General features: G+C 47.5%; 1 protein-coding gene across 8 annotated transcripts in view; it reads right to left on the reverse strand.

Moving 5' to 3' along the window:
- Window positions 1-9,250: 9,250 nt before the first annotated feature.
- The window catches only part of RAPGEF1 (Rap guanine nucleotide exchange factor 1), a 152,217-nt gene continuing 141,472 nt past the window's right edge, over window positions 9,251-19,995 (reverse strand). For 4 of the 8 annotated variants that reach the window (XM_039911776.1, XM_029061994.2, XM_029061993.2 and 1 more), the window contains 10 exons: window positions 19,667-19,751; window positions 17,118-17,210; window positions 15,424-15,609; window positions 14,649-14,733; window positions 14,392-14,486; window positions 12,700-12,778; window positions 12,488-12,589; window positions 11,801-11,898; window positions 10,335-10,463; window positions 9,251-10,074 (listed from right to left, as the gene is read on the reverse strand). In XM_039911776.1, coding sequence (XP_039767710.1) covers window positions 9,924-10,074; window positions 10,335-10,463; window positions 11,801-11,898; window positions 12,488-12,589; window positions 12,700-12,778; window positions 14,392-14,486; window positions 14,649-14,733; window positions 15,424-15,609; window positions 17,118-17,210; window positions 19,667-19,751 — 1,103 coding nt within the window. In that variant the 3' untranslated portion in view covers window positions 9,251-9,923. The remainder of the gene's footprint in view (window positions 10,075-10,334; window positions 10,464-11,800; window positions 11,899-12,487; window positions 12,590-12,699; window positions 12,779-14,391; window positions 14,487-14,648; window positions 14,734-15,423; window positions 15,610-17,117; window positions 17,211-19,666; window positions 19,752-19,995) is intronic. The other 4 variants (XM_007662214.2, XM_029061998.2, XM_029061999.2 and 1 more) reach the window with 1 other exon arrangement.

Below are 19,995 nucleotides of genomic sequence, written 5' to 3' on the forward strand. Positions count from 1 at the left end.
GTGCAGAGCACTGTTCTAAGTGCTGGGGGAGATACAGGGTCATCAGGTTGTCCCACGTGAGGCTCACAGTTAATTCCCATTTTACAGATGAGGTAACTGAGGCCCAAAGAAGTGAAGTGACTTCCCCACAGTCACACAGCTGACAAGTGGCAGAGCAGGGATTCAAACCCATGACCTCTGACTCCCAAGCCCGGGTTCTTTCCACTGACTTGCCCAAAGGCACATAACAGACAAGAGGCAGAATCAGGATTAGAACCCAGGTCCTCTGACTCCCAAGCCAGTGCTCTTGCCACTAGACCTCGTTGCTCCTCCTAAGGCTCAAAGAAGTTAAGTGACTTACCCAAGGTCATACAGCAGACACGTGGCGGAGCTGGGATCGGAACCTACATCCTCTGACTCCCAAGCTATTATTATTTATTATTGTTATATGAGAAGCAGCATGGTTTAGTGGAAAGAGCACAGGCCTGGCAGTCAGAGTACGTGGGTTCTAACCCCGTCTCTGCCACTTGTCTACTGTGTGCCCTTGGGCGAGTCACTTCGCTTCTCTGGGCCTGTTACCTCATCTGTAAAATGGGGATTAAAAGTGTGAGTCCCACGTGGGACAACCTGATTACCCTGTATTTTACCCCGGTGCTTAGAACAGTGCTTGGCACATAGTAAGAACTTGACAAATACCATAATCATCATTATTATTATTAGTCCCAGTGGGAGGTGAACAACTGGTGAAGCCGAGGTCCGCGGGCTATGAGCATTCGGGTTTGTAATAGCCCTCTTTGTCAGCAGAGGGCAGAGCCAGTCCAGTCTGAAGCTGTTTTCTGGGTGGCCTTGGGCACCAAATCAAGGGGTCCAAGTCCTTTCCTTGTCGCCCCCATGGCTGCAAGGAAGGGGAGACGGGTCCTTTTATTTGTTTTGACGTTTGTCTCCCCCCTATTAGACTGCGAGCTCATTGCGAGCAGGGATTGCTCCCCTCCCACCCCGCCCTCTGCTCTTCCCCCTTCCCCTCCTCACTGTGCTTATTCGTATATATTATTTATTACCCTATTTATTTTGTTAATGAGGTGTATAACCCCTTGATTCTATTTATCTTGATGATGTTGTCTGGTTTTGTTCTGTTTTGCTTTGCTGTCTGTCTCCCCCATTTAGACTGAGAACCTGTCATTGGGCAGGGATTGTCTCTATCCCTTGCCGAATTGTACATTCCAAGCGCTTAGTACAGCGCTCTGCACGTAGTAAGCGCTTAATACTTATGATTGAATGACTCTGGGCAAAGGGGAGAGAAGGGGGATTGACCTGCAAGGCGGGGAGACCACTCAGGGGCTCCCTGGTACATAGCGGCTCTAATGCAATTTGAAGAGAGTGTGAAGCACTTACTATGTGCCAAGCTCTGGGGTAGATACAAGATAATCAGATTCATTCATTCAGATGTATTTATTGAGCGCTTACTGTGTGCAGATCGCTATACTAATTGCTTGGGAGAGTACACAATAGATCTCGTTATATCCCGGCTAGACTACTGTGTCAGCCTTCTCTCTGACCTCCCTTCCTCCTCTCTCGCCCCGCTCCGGTCTATTCTTCACTCCGCTGCCCGGCTCATCTTCCTGCAGAGACGATCTGGGCCTGTCACTCCCCTTCTTAAACAACTCCAGTGGTTGCCTATCGACCTCCGCTCCAAACAAAAACTCCTCACTCTAGGCTTCAAGGCTCTCCATCACCTTGCCCCTTCCTACCTCTCCTCCCTTCTCTCTTTCTACCGCCCACCCCGCACGCTCCGCTCCTCTGCCGCCCACCTCCTCGCCGTCCCTCGGTCTCGCCTATCCCGCCGTCGACCCCTGGGTCACGTCCTCCCGCGGTCCCGGAACGCCCTCCCTCCTCACCTCCGCCAAACTGATTCTCTTTCCCTCTTCAAAACCTTACTTAAAAATCACCTCCTCCAAGAGGCCTTCCCAGACTGAGCTCCTCTTCCCCCTCTACTCCCTCTGCCATCCCCCCTTTACCTCTCCGCAGCTAAAGCCTCATTTTCCCCTTTTCCCTCTGCTCCTCCACCTCTCCCTTCCCATCCCCACAGCGCTGTACTCGTCCGCTCAACTGTATATATTTTCGTTACCCTATTTATTTTGTTAATGAATTGTACATCGCCTCGATTCTATTTAGTTGCCATTGTTTTTACGAGATGTTCTTCCCCTTGGCGCTGTTTAGTGCCATTGTTCTCGTCTGTCCGTCTCCCCCGATTAGACTGTAAGCCCGTCAAACGGCAGGGACTGTCTCTATCTGTTGCCGACTTGTTCATCCCAAGCGCTTAGTACAGTGCTCTGCACATAGTAAGCGCTCAATAAATACTATTGAATGAATGAATGAATCAGTGAAAGAGCCTGGGCTTGGGAGTCAGAGGTCATGGGTTCGAATTCCTACTCTGCCAATTGTCAGCTATGTGACTGTGGGCAAGTCACTTAACTTCTCTGGGCCTCAGTTACCTCATCTGTAAAATGGGGATTAACTGTGAGCCTCATGTGGGGCAACCTGATTACCCTGTATCTACCCCAGCGCTTAGAACAGTGCTCTGCACATAGTAAGCGCTTAACAAATACCAACATTATTATTATCAGACGCAGTCCCTGGCATGTGGTCTAAAGGGAATGGAATCCCCATTTTAAGATGAGGAAATGGAGGCACAGAGAAAAGCAGTGTGGCCTGATGGATAAAGCACAGGCCTGGGAGTCAGAAGGACCTGGCTTCTAATCCTTGCTCCACCACGTGTCTGCTGTGTGATCTTGGGCAAGTCACTTTACTTCTCAGCATCTCAGTTCCCTCATCTGTACAAAGTGGGGATTAAGACTATGAACCCAATATAATAATGTTGGTATTTGTTAAGCGCTTACTATGTGCCGAGCACTGTTCTAAGTGCTGGGGTAGACACAGGGGAATCAGGTTGTCCCCCGTGGGGCTCACAATCTTAATCCCCATTTTACAGATGAGGTAACTGAGACCCAGAGAAGTTAAGTGACTTGCCCACAGTCACACAGCTGACAAGTGGCAGAGCTGGGATTCGAACTCATGACCCCTGACTCCAAAGCCCGTGCTCTTTTCACTGAGCCACGCTGCCTCTCTATTGAACAGGGACTGTGACCAATCCAATTATCTACCTCAGCACTTAATAATAATAATAATAATAATAATGTTGGTATTTGTTAAGCGCTTACTATGTGCCGAGCACTGTTCTAAGCGTTGGGGAAGACAGAAGGGAATCAGGTTGTCCCACATGGGGCTCACAGTCTTAATCCCCATTTTACAGATGAGGTAACTGAGGCCCAGAGAAGTTAAGTGACTTGCCCACAGTCACACAGCCGACAAGTGGCAGAGGTGGGATTCGAACTCATGACCTCTGACTCCAAAGCCCATGCTCTTTCCACTGAGCCACGCTGCTTCTCTGCCACTGAGCCACGCTGCCACTTACTACAGTGCCTGGCACATGGTAAGCAATTAACAAATACCATTATTATTATTATTACTACTACTACTTTGTTTATAGTAGTAACATTACTACCATTTACAATATTTAAATATTTACTATTTACAATATGTAAATACTATTGAATGAATGCAAGTTAAGTGACTGGCCCCAGGTTCAAAAGCAGTCTGTCTCAGGGCAGTTCCCGCGGGCCTAAACAGCTTCCAGGCCCAGCTGCTCCCACCCCAATTGTACGAGCACCATTGAGGATGAATCGCTCTCTGCAGAAGCTGCGGCCTGAAGCTGTAGCCAGCCAGCCTGCAGAAAGCTTTGACCAAGAAAGCTAAGGGGAGAAAGAAACATTGGCGATGGACATTAAAGCCCCAGGCCCAGCCCGAAGGGTCCCATTTTGGGGTCCCCATCTTCCCCCCTTGGGAGAGGCTGAGGGTTTCCTTTAGGCCTAGCTCCAGCAGGGCAGGTCAGGGTCTCGCCCCAGCTCCAGCCCCTCGGGGCTTCACTCCCTCTCACCCAGCTCCGGCTCTGCTGCCCAGGGAGGAGAGGAGTCACGACCCCGCGAAGGGTTGGCTTCGGGCCCGGGAAATCAGGGCAGTGGCAGGGAAACAGATGCAGGATTGTAGGCTCCTGCAGAAATGCTGGTCAGGGACATATCAAGAAGGAAAGAGTGGGGAAGGTTTTGAAGGTTCTGGGATGGGGGAAGGAGAGTGATGTGAAGCAATGGGGGTGAGAACAGGGATGTAGGCATCCTGCTGGTGATCCACAGCCTATCTCCCTCTAAGCCAGTCTAGGACTACCCCACTCCACTCAACGTAAGAGGGTGAGGGTGGAGGATGTGGGTGTGTGTACGTGTGGGTGTGTTCCTGTCTACTCTCCTACAGAAGCAGGGTGACTCAGTGGAAAGAGCACGGGCTTAGGAGTCAGAGGTCATGCGTTCTAATGCCAGCTCCTCCACCTGTCAGCTGTGTGACTTTAGGCAAGTAACAACTTCTCTGTGCCTCAATTACCTCATCTGTAAAATGGGGATTAAGAATGTGAGCCTCACGTGGGACAACCTGATTACTTTGTATCTACGCCAGCGCTTAGAACAGTGCTCAGCACATAGCACTTAAATACCAACATTGTTATCATTATTATTACATTTCGCTCCTCTAATGCTAACCTCAATGTACCTCGATTTCTTCTATCTTGCCGCCGACCCCTCACCCACATCCTGCCTCTGTTCTGGAATGCCCTCCCTTCTCAAATCTGACATTTATTTTCTCCCCCTTTAAAGCTTTACTGAAGGAACATCTCTTCCAAGAGGCCTTCCCTAAGCCCTCCTTTCCTCTTCTCCCACTCCTTTCTGTGTTGCCCTGACTTGCTTCCTTTATGCCTCCCCCCTCCAAGCCCCACAGTACTTATGTCCGTATCTGTAATTTATTTATAGTAATGTCAGTCTCCACCTCTAGACTGTAAACTCACTGTGGGTAGGGAATGTGTCTGTTTATTGTTATACTGTACTCTTCCAAGTCTGGAATTTAGGTTGGAGTTTGAGTATCCTGTGTTCTAGATCTTAAAAGATGTGGTTTATTTCCAGTGGAATTTTGTCCTATCTTTAGCCCCGGAGAAAGATTGTCAGATCACACCTTCAGCCGTCCCCACCTTGGGGATTTCTGAAGTCTGGAATGATCTATCCCTTTGCTAGTAGCCCGCACAACTGTCCTGGAGCTCCCCTTAGCCCTGAGTGAGCACAGAGAAGCAGCGTGGCTCAGTGGAAAGAGCACGGGCTTTGGAGTCAGAGTTCATGGGTTCGAATCCCGGCTCGGCCACTTGTCTGCTGTGTGACTTTGGGCAAGTCACTTCTCTGTGCCTCAGTTCCCTCATCTGTAAAATGGGGATTAAGACTGTGAGCCCCACGTGGGACAACCTGATTCCCCTGTGTCTACCCCAGCGCTTAGAACAGTGCTCGGCACATAGTAAGCGCTTAACAAATACCAACATTATTATTATTATCACTCTCTCATAAGCAGAGGAAAAAGCTAAAGGGAATCTGTATATGTCACATATCCAAGACCCTGTTGAAGCTTCCTAGGATGTAGGAAGGTGAGAAAGAGGCCGAATACTTACACAGAAACTTCACTGATGTGGATCAATAAAGTCCCACCTTAGGAGCAACTAGAGGCAATTTTAGCTTGGAGTTAGATGACATACCTTGAAAGAGTGCATGGGATTTGATCTTCGAATCCTTCACTTATACCCTGTACCCTAACCCCTTTCCTTTTCCTCTCCTTACCACTCCATCCTCACACTAACTGGGACTTGGTTTGGGTCCCACTGCTGCCTGTGACTGGGAATTCCAGATCCCGATGGGAACTAGAGGATGCCGATCCATGGGAGGCGAACCTCAAATGTGGAGATACTCTTTGTGGATAACAAAGAAACGATTCTCTCAGCTTGGGTTTCCTCTCAAACCCCCATCTGAAACCCGAGTCAGAAGGAAGAAAACCCCAGAAAACAGGAGGCAACACCAACTGGAAGGGTGAGTTCGATTGTCACTTTAATCCGCACACTGCTGCATGCACTGTAAACATGATCTTTAGGCCAGGGGCTTTCATTTGAATTTATTTTTCTTTAATATAAAAGTTACACGTTTCGTTTGAAATGTCCGCAGGAAGATGTTGCTATATAAGGCTGGGTTAGTGAGAAATATACTACATCCCAGTGTGGAGTAGGTGAGCTTTCTAGCTCCTTGCCCTCCTGCTCTGCTCCTTGTCTTCTCCCCTGGGGCTTATGCTATTGCCCAGTGAGACTCAGCTTCACCTATGACAGTGGAGAGACTCTATCCTCCTGCTTTCACTTGAGCTGCTGGCCACCGAGCCCTCTCCACCATCAGCCCCGGTCACCTGGCCCCTACCTTTTAAGAACTGAACCAACAGCACAACCCTCTGCCTGAGGCAGTGGGGGGTGGGGGTGGGTTTTTGCCCAGGTTAGAAGGGCATTCTGCTCCTTCTAACCTGGGGAGGGGAGAACTAGGAGAGAAGGAACAAAATGCACACTTGGCCAATAACTTATACACTTGCACCCCACTCTTCACTCATGCAACTTGGCCTTGATAGTCCCAGCTGGAGTCAACTGGATCCCGGGACGCTCTGATAAATTACCAGATGGCACTCCCAGCCACAGAGGTGTGTGTGTGGGGGGGTGAGAGGGGTGGGGGGGAGTGGTGGTGGGCAGGGGGTTTCACCTTTTCTAGACTCAGTGGTCCAGCAGGACCAGCGAATGCGAGTAGTCTGAGAGTTCTTCAGGCTAAGTTGTGTAAACGGCGTGAGGCAGCTCTTTCTCTGCCTGGGTGGCAGAGGGTGAAGGACAAGGCCCAACTCACCGTTACAAATGAGCTAGTCTGGGTGAGGAGAGGAAGGATGGTCCTGGCTGCCCTGGTTTGGGGCAGGTGCTTCCCATCTTCCACTTGGAACTCAACGGGCCGATGCTAGGAGGCCATGAAAAGAGGTGCTTTTAGGTTTTGATGACCCACAGCTCTCAACTCTTAGCACCTTTCCTTGTTCAAATGCACAGACAGGTAGCAGGCAAGCAGTCAGGCACACACATGCACACAGCAGAATCCACCAGAGTAGAGCAACCTTCCCGAAAGCAAAGACTGGAGGCAAATATGGGAATGGAAGTGGAAAACGTTGAAATGAAAGGACAACTTTTTTTTTTTTTAAAAAAACCAAAACCCCAAATGCACAATACTGTTAATAAATCGCCTAAACTACAATTCACTCTTTAAATAATAAAGTGACATGTTTAGATCCAAGACTGACAGCATCTTTGCCAGAGGTGGACTGCATTTGACATTTCACAGATTCTTTTCTTATTTACAGAAAAAAAAAAATTTACTTCTTGATAAAAGATGTCAAAGGCCCACGGGCAAAGTGATTTTTCTCGGTTATCTGAAAACATAACATTTGTTTAAATAATCAACAAATGCCGTTTCAAAGGATTTTGTTGTTGTGTTGTTCGGTCCTGTTATAATTCTTCTCTGACGTTCCGGGGCTTAAATTCTGAAATCCTGGCTCAGTGCATTCCCTGGAGGAGGGAGGGTCCAGGTAGCAACTCTGGGGGTGTGGCCTTTCTGACGTTGGCAGGCGAAGAGGGGGGCTGTCAGCACTGGACGCTGACTCTGGGTCCACCACTGGATTAACTGGAGTGGCTGCATATTTCCACCCAATGGACAATGGTGAGGGAGTCAGGGTTCTCTAAAGAAGCCTTCTGCTACAGTCTCCTTCCCTGGAAGCACCTCTAGTTCCCCTGCACATCAGCTTGCTCAAGGATCCAGACTTTCCATTCTCCATTACTAGATCTGCAGCCCCAAGCTGAGTCTTCTCTCTCGTCAATCAGAGCTGTCAGCGTGGATTACAACGCAGGGGAGGGGATGGGTAATGCACTGTGACTGTGGCAAGGGAAAGAAAAGGGACTGGAAAGAGGAAGGAGAAGCAGGGCCTGGCGCACCCAACATGTGACTGGGCATTTGACTTTCAATATGTTTCCTTCCCAGCTGTCAGGACCATTTCCTGGCTGGGTTACACCACCTCCTCAAGATTGCCACCTGCCTGAATTCTCTCACCACAGGGTTCCCGAACACAACGCATCTGCATCTAATTTACACGGGGCAAAGGCGAGGCTCCGCGAGGGGGAAGATGGGCTGCGGAGGTGTATGGAGGCGAGAAGAGGCTGGAAAGGGAAAGAAAAGAGGAGGAAGGGAAGGCAAAATTAAGGCACACACAACTGAGTCGAGTGAGTGAAACACAGGTAATAGCACAGTGGGGAAGGATCGTTTTTCGATGATTAATCGATGGTATCGGGACTGCCGCCGGGTCGCCGGCCGGCAATAGGGTGAACACAGGCAGAAATAGGTGGGAAAGGAAAAATATCCTCCTCTTCCCCCTTTCCCCAAGTCTTAATCACCACTACAGGAATTTTGTCTGGTATGCCCAAACACTCCAGTAGGAAAGGGCTCCCTTCCCCTATTCTCCCAAAGGAGTTCTAGAATGAGCTTAAAAATCCTCAAGGGAGGCAATCGAGCAAATAGGGAGAAATGAGAAAGTGTAACTGGGAGGAGGGAAGGTTATCACAGTTCCATGCTCAGACACTTGCCGGTTGGGTGGCCTTGGGCATGTCACTTAACTTCTCTGGGCCTCAGTTTCCTTGCCTGTAAAATGGGGATTCAGTAGCTGCTCCCCTCTCCTTCTTAGACTGTGAGCCCAGTGTGGGACAGGGAATGCATCTGACCTATCTTATATCCACCCCAGTGCTTAGACCACTGTAAGCGCTTAAATACCACGATTATTATTATTACTATTATTATCATCAATGTCCCCCTTCCCCTCTGGAGCCTCCTAGAGCCCTGTCGTTCCAATGGAACTGGTTAATCTCAATGAACTCTGCAAAATTGGCAAGACAAAGCTACCCCAAACTTCTGCTGCGTACTTATGTTAGAGCTATGGAATCTGTGATTTCACATCTTTGCTTCTTTTCACACTGGCATTCACTCATGCACCTACAAGGGAAGACGTGGATGGAACCCAAACACGAGTATTTACATTCTGACAGTTTTCCACAGGTCGGCATCTCACTGTACCAAAAGCTAGTACCGTAGCCAGGAAACACAGAATCCCAGGGAATGTGAACCGCAGTACCTGTCTAAATTAGGAACGCTTTGGAGAGAGGAGAGCAAAGCCACCTGCTGGATAAGACTCCTAGAACCAGAAAGAGAAAAGGAACACATCCCTCCCAGCGACCAAACACAGCTGAGCCAGTGAAACTTGATGGACATTTTGAGGAAACCCTCTCAACCCAATATCACAAAAAAGATGCAGTTGGCTACAATAACCTTCTGCCACCCCATAGTTCTTTAAATATGGAGTTTCTCTCATTGCTTAGAGGAACAATTTAAGGGAAAAGACTTAGTTCTCACAGTTCCACAGTCTGCTATCTGGGACTCCATGGGCCCCAGTTTCAGATATCAGGGGCTTGGGCCTGCCACTGCCCACTTGGCTTGGGGGACTGAATCGAGAGCAGTAGAAAAACCAAAAAGGAAAACATCAGGCTGCAAACAAGTAACAAAACTCTGTGTAGGTCCATCCCGCTCCTGGTGGGTTTTCCAACTCAAAGCTGATTCTTGGGGCCTGGAGCCACATCCACAGAAGAAGGTGGTGAGAAAGAGTCCAGAGACGGTCTGTCTTGGTGTATGGTGGTGACCTTTGAACACTGGGGCTTTTGCTCACCTAGGTTGAATGCCTAAGACCCCCAGCCATCCTTGGCATTTTTACTCCAAGGATCAGGCATTCAGAGATTCGGGAAGCAATTGCTGTTGGGGGGAGTCATCATCCAGTAACAGGTCCAAGTGTCCAAGTATGCCAGTCTCATAGCTGCCCGCTAGGTGCCTGTCCCTTGAGCGATCACCTCGCTCACGGATCCTCCACTAGGTTTTTTCTTCCCGGTCTGTTTTTCGCCGTGGTATGTTTCGGGGTTTGATTTTAAGAGAGAGTTCCCATAGGGCCTCCTCAGCCAGGTGATCACTGAAATCGTTGAAGAAGTTCACGATATCGTCATTTCTCCGGATTTCATAATGTCTGGGGAAACGAGAGAGAGAGAAAATACCACAATAAGCATGGAGGCTTTAGACACTGAATTGGAACCCCTTCAGATCCCTAAAGCCCAGAAGTCTGGGACAAAGGGGAGATTTACTACCCATCTCTCCTGCTTTTGGTGTCTTTTGGAGCTCTTCTAAGGGGCTGACAGTGGCCCTGGTGCCCCTCCCTCACCCCAAAATGGAACAAACGGCAGAGTTGGCTTTCCTCAGGGTGGGGATTGAAACACTGGCTAGACTTACACTTGTTGGAAGCGCCTCATGCTGTCCAAGATGTTAAACTGTTGCCAGCGTTTAGAGAAATTTACTTTCCCATCAATGTAGTCTGGGTTTCCAAGGTGAACGAAGGTGAGGTCCTGCAGGATCAGCCCCCTGGCAAGAGAGGAGGAAAAACAAGCTGAGGTATTTGACTGCAATGGAGAGCCAATCTCAAGTGGCATTACCACCTGGGTTGGGAAGCGGTGGAACATAGGAGGGTAGGATCTCTGGGAAAGCTACTTAACAGCTCTGAGGGATGTCTTCCAGCAGTGCTGCCCCTGGGCACTGGGTGGGGATGGAAAAGCTTTAGGGGTGGGGACCAACTAGTTCCTAGCTATCTAGCTGGTTAAAACACCTTTCTCGGCAACAGGCCATTCATTTTTTCCAAAGGGAAATTTGACCCTGGGCAAGCAGCTAATAATGATGATGGTATTTGCTAAGCGCTTACTATGTTCTCAAGCACTGTTCTAAGTGCTGGGGAAGATACAAGCTAATCAGGTTGGACACAGTTCCTGTCCCACATGGGACTCACAGTCTTAATCTCCATTGGACAGATGAGGTAACTGAGGAACTGAGAAGTAAATTGATTTGCCCAAGATCACACAGCAGACAAGTGGGGGGGATTAGAACCAGGTCCTACCAACTCCCAGGCCCATGCTCTATCCATGAGGCCATGCTGATTCCATCATCTAAAGAATCCAGTTGCTGGAGAGGCCAAGGTAGAAAGGAAATTGGGGGTGGGCACATGCAGGGCTAGTAGTAGCCAACTGAGGCAGCCAAATAACTGAAAGCAGCGTAGCCTAGTAGATAGAGCCTGGGCCTAGGACAAGGATTTGGGTTCTAATCCCAGTTCTGCCACTTGTCTGCTGTATGACCTTGGAGAAGTCACTTAACTTTTCTGTGCCTCAATTACCACATCTCTAAAATGGGAATTAAGACTGTGAGCCCCATGTGGGACATGAACTGTGTCCAACCTGATTACCTTGTACCTACCTCAAAACTGGCCCATGCCCTGGCACATAGTAAGCGCTTAACAAATACCATACAAAAAGACAAAAAAAAAACCCTGGCACATAGTAAGCGCTTAACAAATATACAAAAAGACAAAAATAAAAAACCCCAAAAAACTGCAGAAAGAATGGGGGAGGTAGCACTCAGGGCCACCGTAGGCAGCAAAGTGTCTCTGGGATGCCCGTCAATGGGAGTTTGACAATATTAAGGGGAATTAACAAGAGTAGGATTATGTCATATGATCTAAACCCTCCTACTAGAGAAAAGTTTTGATTAAGGTCCCAGGAAAGATGGCCCTGTCTGCCTGAAGTGGTCATGCAGGATATTTTTGCAGGACATTTTTGCAGGAGCTAAGCAGTATGCCTTGCCTCAAGGGATAAAATCATTTTAATGTGAAAGGGGAGAAAGAAACCAAGGAATTTTCAGTGGCTGCTACTCACAGGTATGGGATACAGGGAGGTTCTACTTCTGATAGAGCCGCCCGATAGGCCCGGAAGGAGGATGAGCTGTCAATCAAAGTGCAGTACTCAGCTAGGCCCTGAAGGGACACAAAACACACACAGATCAATGATGGTTCAAAGGCCAGTGCAACAAATCTCAAGAGATCCAAGCATGCAACTCTTTGTGACTTCAATCAATAGTATTTACTGAGCGCTACTATGTGCGGAGGACTGTACTAAGCGCTTGGGAGAGTACAGTAGAATAATATAACAGAGTTAGTAGATATGTCCCCTGCACATGAGACTTGGCTTCTTGGTGAGCTCCCTCTATAGACTGTAAGCTCGCTGTGGGCAATGTTGTTATTCTGTACTCTTCCAAGTGCTTAGTACAGTGCTCTGCACAAAGTAAGTGTTCAATAAATACAACTGAATGAATGAATGAATGAATGAATGGGTGGGTGCAAATCAAGCTGCCTTATCCTGCTGAAGAGCAGAGTATAATGAGTGGGTAGGCTGCCCTAACCATTTGTTACTTCTGATCCTTGGTTCAAAAGAAGGATGGTCTTGATTCACACTTATAGAATTTTCTTGCAGGACAGTAAGCCTTGGCGGCTTTCTGAATTCTGAATGTCCTCCCCACCCTTTTGTGTCCCAATTGGTTTTTAAAGCAATTTAGCCCCAACTTACCTCTGATGTCTGCTTCTGCCACTCTAGCCTTCTGATGGGTGCGGAGTCCAAAGCCGAGAGAATGGCCAGATAGGAGTTAAAGTTATTCAGCTTTCGCAAGTGCTGCAGACAGGGAAGAGGTCTCAGTTAGCTGTGGGGGAGGTCTAGATACAGGACCTATTTCGCAGTCCCAAAGACAGGTCAGAGAGAGACCATGGCATGCCATTCATTACCTTCATGATCTTGATGAATTTCAGGAGCAGCCTCTCCCTATCCTGTGCCTTTTCCTGTAGCATTATTATCGATCGGACCCTGTAACAATGGAGCAAGGGCTGTCAGTAGTGATTGGACTTTGGGCCTGACTGTTCCCAAACACATAGGATGAATCTTGCACCTTTCCAGATTTTTCCCATTCTACCAGGCCATTTAAAACAAATAATTTACTGCAGGCAAAAAATCTTGGGCTGGCACCCGAGGGGTAACTCAAATAGACTTTGGGGGACGTTATCACTTGTCAATCCCCCCAGTTGCTAGGAAGGGAACAGGTGTCCCAGAGGGCTCGGGGAGTAAAAAATATTCCAGCTGATTGGGTCTCATTTGTTCTAAACCCACACATAATAAATGTCGGTGGCTTTATGGTTCGGACTTTTGTTTTTGCTACAGTTCCCTTGCTACTAGATTATTTGGTCGAGAGGCCGATTTGCAGCTTTCTCACCTTGAGTTTTATAATCCAAAGAGTCTTTGGTGAGGGGCCCCGGTGACTACAAGAAGCATTGCCAAAAACCACAGCTTTGAAATGGCACGCTAAAACAACTGACGCCCACCTTCTGCTCATTCTAGATCTCATTCTCCTTGTTTTTCAACAAACTTAGCCAAGTGGCAGTGTACCCTAATAAACAGACTTCATCCTGTAAAAATTGTGATGCCATAATAACCCGAGATCTCACTCCAGGTTGTTGCAGTTCAAACCTTAAATGGTGCAAACATTTTGGTGAGGGACAGAGGGGAAAAGAGGTCCTATATCACCCCAGTGGGAAATGCTCTGGAACAAGCTGCTTGATTCGTGTTAGAGACCTTTTCAAACAAATGGGACAAACTTAGCCTTAGAAAACTTGAATAGGAAGTTGGGATTTACCTCCCCTTTGTAGATGAGTAAGATAAGGAAGTGGGGACCCCAGACCACTTCCCCCAATAAGGAATGATTCTTCAGGGAAGTTCACTCAAAATAGGGAAGAGCCTGAGTTCAGGGTATTCTTTGGCACTAGCAGTTTGACGAGATGGTCACTTCCTTGAGGGCTCTAGACTGGAAGCTCGTTGTGAGCAGGTACCGTTTCTACCAACTCTGTTGAATTCTACTCTCCCAAGCACTTAATATAACACTTTGCACACAGTGAGTGCTCAATAAAGAGCACTGATTAATCGAGGCCAGGGATCATCGTATCTTCCGCTCTACCTGCACTGCACTCTCCCAAGTGTGTCGTACATTGTTCTGCATACAAGTTAGAGGTCAGTCGATCAACTGATCAGTGGCATTTATTGAGCATCACTGTGTGCAGAGTACTGTCTGAAGTGCTTGGGAGAGGACAATACAGTGGAGTTGGTAGACCTGTTCTCTGCCCACAAAGAGCTTACAGTCTAGAGGGGGAGAGGGATGTTAATATAAATGAATCAGTGAATACCACTAATGGACTGATTTGGGGGAAAGGAGTTATTCAAAATACCCCTCCCCCCTTTGGGGGGGCCCTGAAGCTCCCCTGGAGACTGGCAAAACTGCCCTGCAGCGAACGTGATCTACACCCTGCACGCCCATCTCATTACTAGTCATGCCCTACCACTTCTGTATGAGTGGGTCTGAGTGCTCTAGGTACAGAGAAATGAAAGTGACTTGTTTTGGAGCAGCTGTCCTTCCCTACCCCCTTCCTTACCAGTAGGACATGTTATTAAAGTGCTCAGTGAACTGTGTCAGGTTGGGGCTCTTCTCTTCATTCTGCTCCTTTGCCCAAAGCAAAACTTCTGGAATCTGAAAAAGGTGGGAAAAAAACCCCTTAGTGTCTCTTCTTAAAGGACAGCCTCCTTCTCCACAGACAAGTAGCAGATGTTCAAAGCAATGGGGAGAGCCTTGGGCCTGGCTTGAACTTCCCATCACCTTCCCCCTCCTCTTTCCCCATCACAGGCTCCATACCTCTATTTTATAGAAGAGTTCGGCGTCTAACAGCGTTAGCTGTTCTGCTATTTCATGGCTATGAAAATCGTGGAGGGTTCCTGGTCTGAAAGAGACAAGAATTGGAGGGAAAAGGATCAAGTTAATGTCCTTTTATGTTTGCCTTGAAAAAAAAAAGCAACACTTTAACTTAGGATAAGAAGATATTAGCTTTCTTATCCTTCAATTTTATGTGCCATTTTAACTCCCTCTTTCTTATAAGGTCGTTTTTAATTTGGAACTGATGATGTTCCTCTGGCTGCTAGATGACTGCATAGTGGGGCAAGGGAGAAAAACAGGAAAAGCAGACAGAGCAGGGCAGGGAGGTGGGGAGAATGTCAAACAGAATGCTGCTGCTTTTGTCTAATGTGGGAGGGACTAGAGTTCAGAGCTGCATATGGCCTTTTCCTTGTAAATTCAGCTTATCACTTTATGAAAACAAGATAGCTAATTACCAATAATAAGTTTTCAGAACAGCCATACTTCTTAGCATTATAATCGCCACGGCAAATTCAGGGGCTCTCGTTAGAGAATCATCTATGGACCTAGGTGGATGCGTATCTCGGACACAGAATAAATGGCAGGAAAGGGGAAGTGAGGTCAGTTGGAGAAGAGCCAGATGCCAGGCATGGTGGGGAATACCACTTTCTCCAGGAAACCCTACAGTTAATTTGGACAGTTCAGGAAAATCATAAAAGTGAGTTTGTCCTGCCCTGAAGCTAATGAGAATAGGAAATGAGCCTATCTGTTATCTCACCTGGCTGCCACACCTCTCGCAGCTAAGGGCTGATCCGAGTTAGCACATTTCAGCATCTTCTTCTGGTCCACTTTATCTAGGATGTTTTTCCGCAGCACTCGGGCAAGGCTGAGTTCCCCATTGCACACTAACCGAAACACAAGCTCCATCAGTAGCTTTAAAATCTCTTCTGTCAATTCCACTAGACTAAAGAAAAACAAGGAAAGGAGGTAGGGATCAAGAAGAAAAGTATAGTCAGACTTTTTTTTAGCCCTTCAGTGCATCTTCCAAAGTGACAGCCTGAAGAGACAGCCCTTGAAGCATGCATCTTTGACCTTTGGGGATCAATGTATATTTTCGAAAAAATAATCAAATCAAATGCAACTTCCACCAGGGGTACTTGTAAAATCAGGTCCTGCATGATAGGCCTCAAACCTACTCTCAGATCCAATAGGATTTTTGGTCTCGAAGGGAGGAACCTCCAACTTTTACAACAGTAGCTTTATTTTAATCTGCCCAACAATCTGTCTCATTCTAAGTTCCTGATGGCTGGGAAACCTGTAAGATGTTTGGGAAGACTGGTGGCATCCCCAACGAACTTTGCCTCAAGGACAACCCACTAGTTCTCAAGGCTTCCAAGCACATCTCCTCCAAGAGGCCTTCCCCGACTAAGCCCTCATTTCCTCTTCTCCCACTCTCTTTTGTGTTGCCTTTGCATCCTTGGATTTTCACCTTTTATTCACCCCTTCCTCAGCCCTACAGCCCTTATGTCCATACCCATAATTTCTTTATATTAATGTCTCTCTTCCCCTCTAGACTGTAAGCTCGTTGTAGGCAAGGAAAGTGACCACTAACTCTGTTGTACTGTCCTTAGTGCTTAGTAAGGGCTGTGCACACAGGAAGCACTCAATAAACATGACTGATTGATTGGAGACTCTTAAAGGCCACAGATAGAGTTCCCAGCTGACAGAATCTGACGACCACATCCTTAGGGAAGCCCTGCCGCCCCCTAAAAACCATCAGAGTCACTATTCAGTTCGATACACTCAGCAGCACTGAATTCAGATGATCTAAGATGGACCCACGTATCCACTGGTTATGTATGTCTCTTTCTCCCAAAGGCTAAACACCGTACAGAACCACACCATCCTTTCCCGAGGCTTCATAATAATACTACTACTAATAAATAATAATTGCGGTATTTGTTAAGTGCTTACTATGTGCCAGGCACTGTACTAAGCGCTGGGGTGGCTACGAGCAAATCAGGTTGGACACAGTCTCTGTCCCACGTGGGGCTCACAGTCTTAATCCCCATTTGACAGATGAGGTAACTGAGGCACAGTTAAGTGAAGTGACTTGTCCAAGATCACAAAGCAGATATGTGGAGGAGCCATGATTAGAACCCATGACCCTCTGACTCACAGGCCTCTGTTCTATCCACTATGCCATGCTGCTTCTCATTCAAAGGGAAAACTCTCAACTATCAGAAGCCAGGAGGTAAAGCTTCAGTTTTGGGTCCCCTAGAAAGGAGAAGCCACATTTTCTGCAGGGAAGAAAATGCCACATGTTGAGAGAAAGGGAAGGAAGGATTCAGACACCACTTCCAGCAAGGATATTGGGCAGGAATGCCAAAATATACAAATATTGCTACTTCTTGGTTCTCTTACTTTCCCTCTCCCACAGAAAACAGGAAGAAAGGAAAGAAAGGTGCTTACCACAATTCATCCACCACTCGCACCAGCACAAAGAAAGTATTTTTGCTGACACGCTTCTTAAATGTATCAGGGAACGGGCAGAACTTCTCATATGTAGAGCATGGGTTAAAGAAAACATGCATCTCATGACAGTGAGTAATATACAGGCTAGCCTCGGAGCCTCATAACATTATCCAAACCCAGTTTTCAGTTCAGTTTCTAGGGGGCTACAATGAAACATCTTTATGTCAAAACCTCTCTTTCTAAAAGCTCTTTAAATCTTTTGGGGGTTTTGTAACATGGGAGGTCTTTGTATGGCCCATGGTCTTTGTCCTCTCTCAAAAGTGTAGACGACGACACAGGCAGACCAAAACCAATAAAAAAAACTTCTTGGATGGCAGTTTCTGTTGCAAGGAAGTTTTTACTATCTAAAAATGATGCAGTGTGAAAGGCCAGAAGGCCTTGAGAAGGAACCCTTGAACTATTTCCCTTGCTTGATTGGATAGGGATAGAGAAGGAAAACCATCGAGGCAGGTCACAACCACCACTCTGATGCTGAATGAGGAACTGCTCACCTCCACACTGATTCTTTCTGTGGCTTCCCATGCCAGGACCATTTATTAAAGAGTGTTTACTAGACTGTATTACAGCCCTCTAGATTGAAAGCTCCTTGTGGGCAGAGAACGTTGTCCTATACTCTCCCAGTATACTCTATAGGGCTCTGCTCATGGTAAGCACTAAAAAAATACCATTGATTGATTCCAGGAGCATGCATGCCATAATCATCCACAAAATGGGTTCTCTGAGTATAGAAATGAACTTGCCCTTGAAAAATCTGAGTTTCTGTCCCAGAAGATGGGCACACTCAGTTCTGCCATAATGCATGCTTTCAATATGTGCCTTGGCTGGAAAATGACCTGTGGAATGTTCTGCCAATAATCCAAGCCTATGTGGACTCGGTGTGCCACGTTATCAAAGAAACTGCTTGTATGCTTGTTCACAGCACTGGAGCAGTTGAGTTCTGCAGCACAAGTTTTCCTTAATGTGAGGTTTCACAAGAAGGCAACCCCTGAATTTTAGAACTGAATACACACAAATGCTAAGGGGATAAACCGGGTAACGACGGAAGAAGGTTCACCAGAAAAGTACTGGCCATAGGAGTGATCAGAAGACTGGACGTCTCGGGGTAAAAAAAAAATGTCTTGGAGAAAGACACATTTTTCACTCCTACTAGAGGATCAGTTCTTAAGGAGGATGTTGAATCAACAGTGTCTGTCCAGCAGATGGAAGTGATGAGCTGGGATGTGGGGAGGGGTGTTGGCCGGGAGAAATTCCTTAGCTTGCCAGCACAGAAGAAGAGTTCACGTGGAATGCCCATTCTTTCGACTGCAATAACCCCGGGTCAATGGCAGCTGAGTAGATTAAAGGAAGAGGAGAAGAGGAGAGAGGGTTGTTGCCTCTGTCACTAGAGCCCCTGCTAGCAGACAGGCTCACCCCACAAAGTCCTCCAGGCTCCATTTTTTGGATGTTGGGAAGACAGTGGGGTCAGGGAGAAAATCTAACTGACACAATTTCTATCCTATTCAAAGGGCTTGCTATATGTTGGAGTGAGGCGTTTGTCGTTTGTAGTAAGTAATCGGATCTGATTTCCACCTGTCCAGAGCTGAGGAGGATGTGTGATTTCCGGGGGGGCTTCAGTATGTTGTGAGCTGTCCCCCACAGCAATGATGAAGTTATGAGTTACCCTGCAGCTCAGAGAGAGCTCTACATGGGTTCAGTCCAGTTTGAGGGCCCCAAGATGGTCAGGATTCAAGCCAGGATCTGATCTGGGCTCCCTCCCTCTGCTTTATGGCCTCTGAAGAATGGGGAGCCATGACAGGGTATTGGAGGAACTGCTGCAGATGTGGTAGTCCCAGCAGACAAAAATCTCACCTCACAGGTTCGGCAGTGCCCTCCAGCCCCTAAAGAGATGGGCTGCCCAAACCTGGAACTTGAGGGACATGGCCCATGTCTAACCTATCTTGTGATCTACCCCTGCGCTTAGTACAGTGCCTGGCACACAGTAAGTGCTTAACAAATAACATTAAAAAACAACAACCTGGGAACTGTGGTCCCGATTCACGCTGAACCAAAGCTCTTCTGCCCACATAGCTCTCTAAGGTCAGATCTGTGGCTTAAGGGCACCTGAAAATATACAGACTGCAGTTGTGCAGATGGGTAAGCCAACAGGGCAACTGCCTCAGGGGCACTGTCGGGGGGTGGTCACGGTTAAAAATTTGAAAACCCCCAGTCCAAATTGGAAGCAGCACCTGGGTTAGCTGGGACCTGGGAGGGAAGCACAATGGCTCTGGAGTATGCTTGGGGTTCCCCTGGAAAAACAAACTCAGTTTGCAGGGTTCATACTCTGTGAAGGGGGATGAGCATTCTCTCCCGGCAAAGGGTGGCCAAATGTCCATAGCCCGGCTTGTGAGCACTTTTGCTCCCCGCACCTGTAACCTGGGGACCTGCCTCTAGAGTTCTGGGTGACAGGGACTGAACGCGAAGGATGGCTGGGTCACTGGAAAGGATATCTGTACTGCAGCTTTTTGATGAGCTCCTCGGGGGTGATGAACGTCCTGTACGTTGTCAAAAAGGCTTCACAGTACACAACCAAATCTAAAGAGAGAGGGAACAAAAGGAATTAATCGCCTGGGTCTTTAGAAGGAAACTGCCTCCTCGGGCCACAGTTTCTGTACTGATTTTCAAAGTGCCGCCTAAGAGAAAGAGAGAGTAAGAGAAGGCTGGAGTAGGGGCATAGGAGAGCTGTTTGCATTACGTCAAAAGCATAAGGGAGTGAATCACCCTATCCGAGGAAACAGAGGGAACAAAGAGTTGAAACACTAACTATGGCTTTTAGAGT

This window comes from Ornithorhynchus anatinus, chromosome 4 (genome assembly GCF_004115215.2).
Source record: "Ornithorhynchus anatinus isolate Pmale09 chromosome 4, mOrnAna1.pri.v4, whole genome shotgun sequence".
In the NCBI taxonomy this organism is placed as follows: domain Eukaryota; kingdom Metazoa; phylum Chordata; class Mammalia; order Monotremata; family Ornithorhynchidae; genus Ornithorhynchus; species Ornithorhynchus anatinus.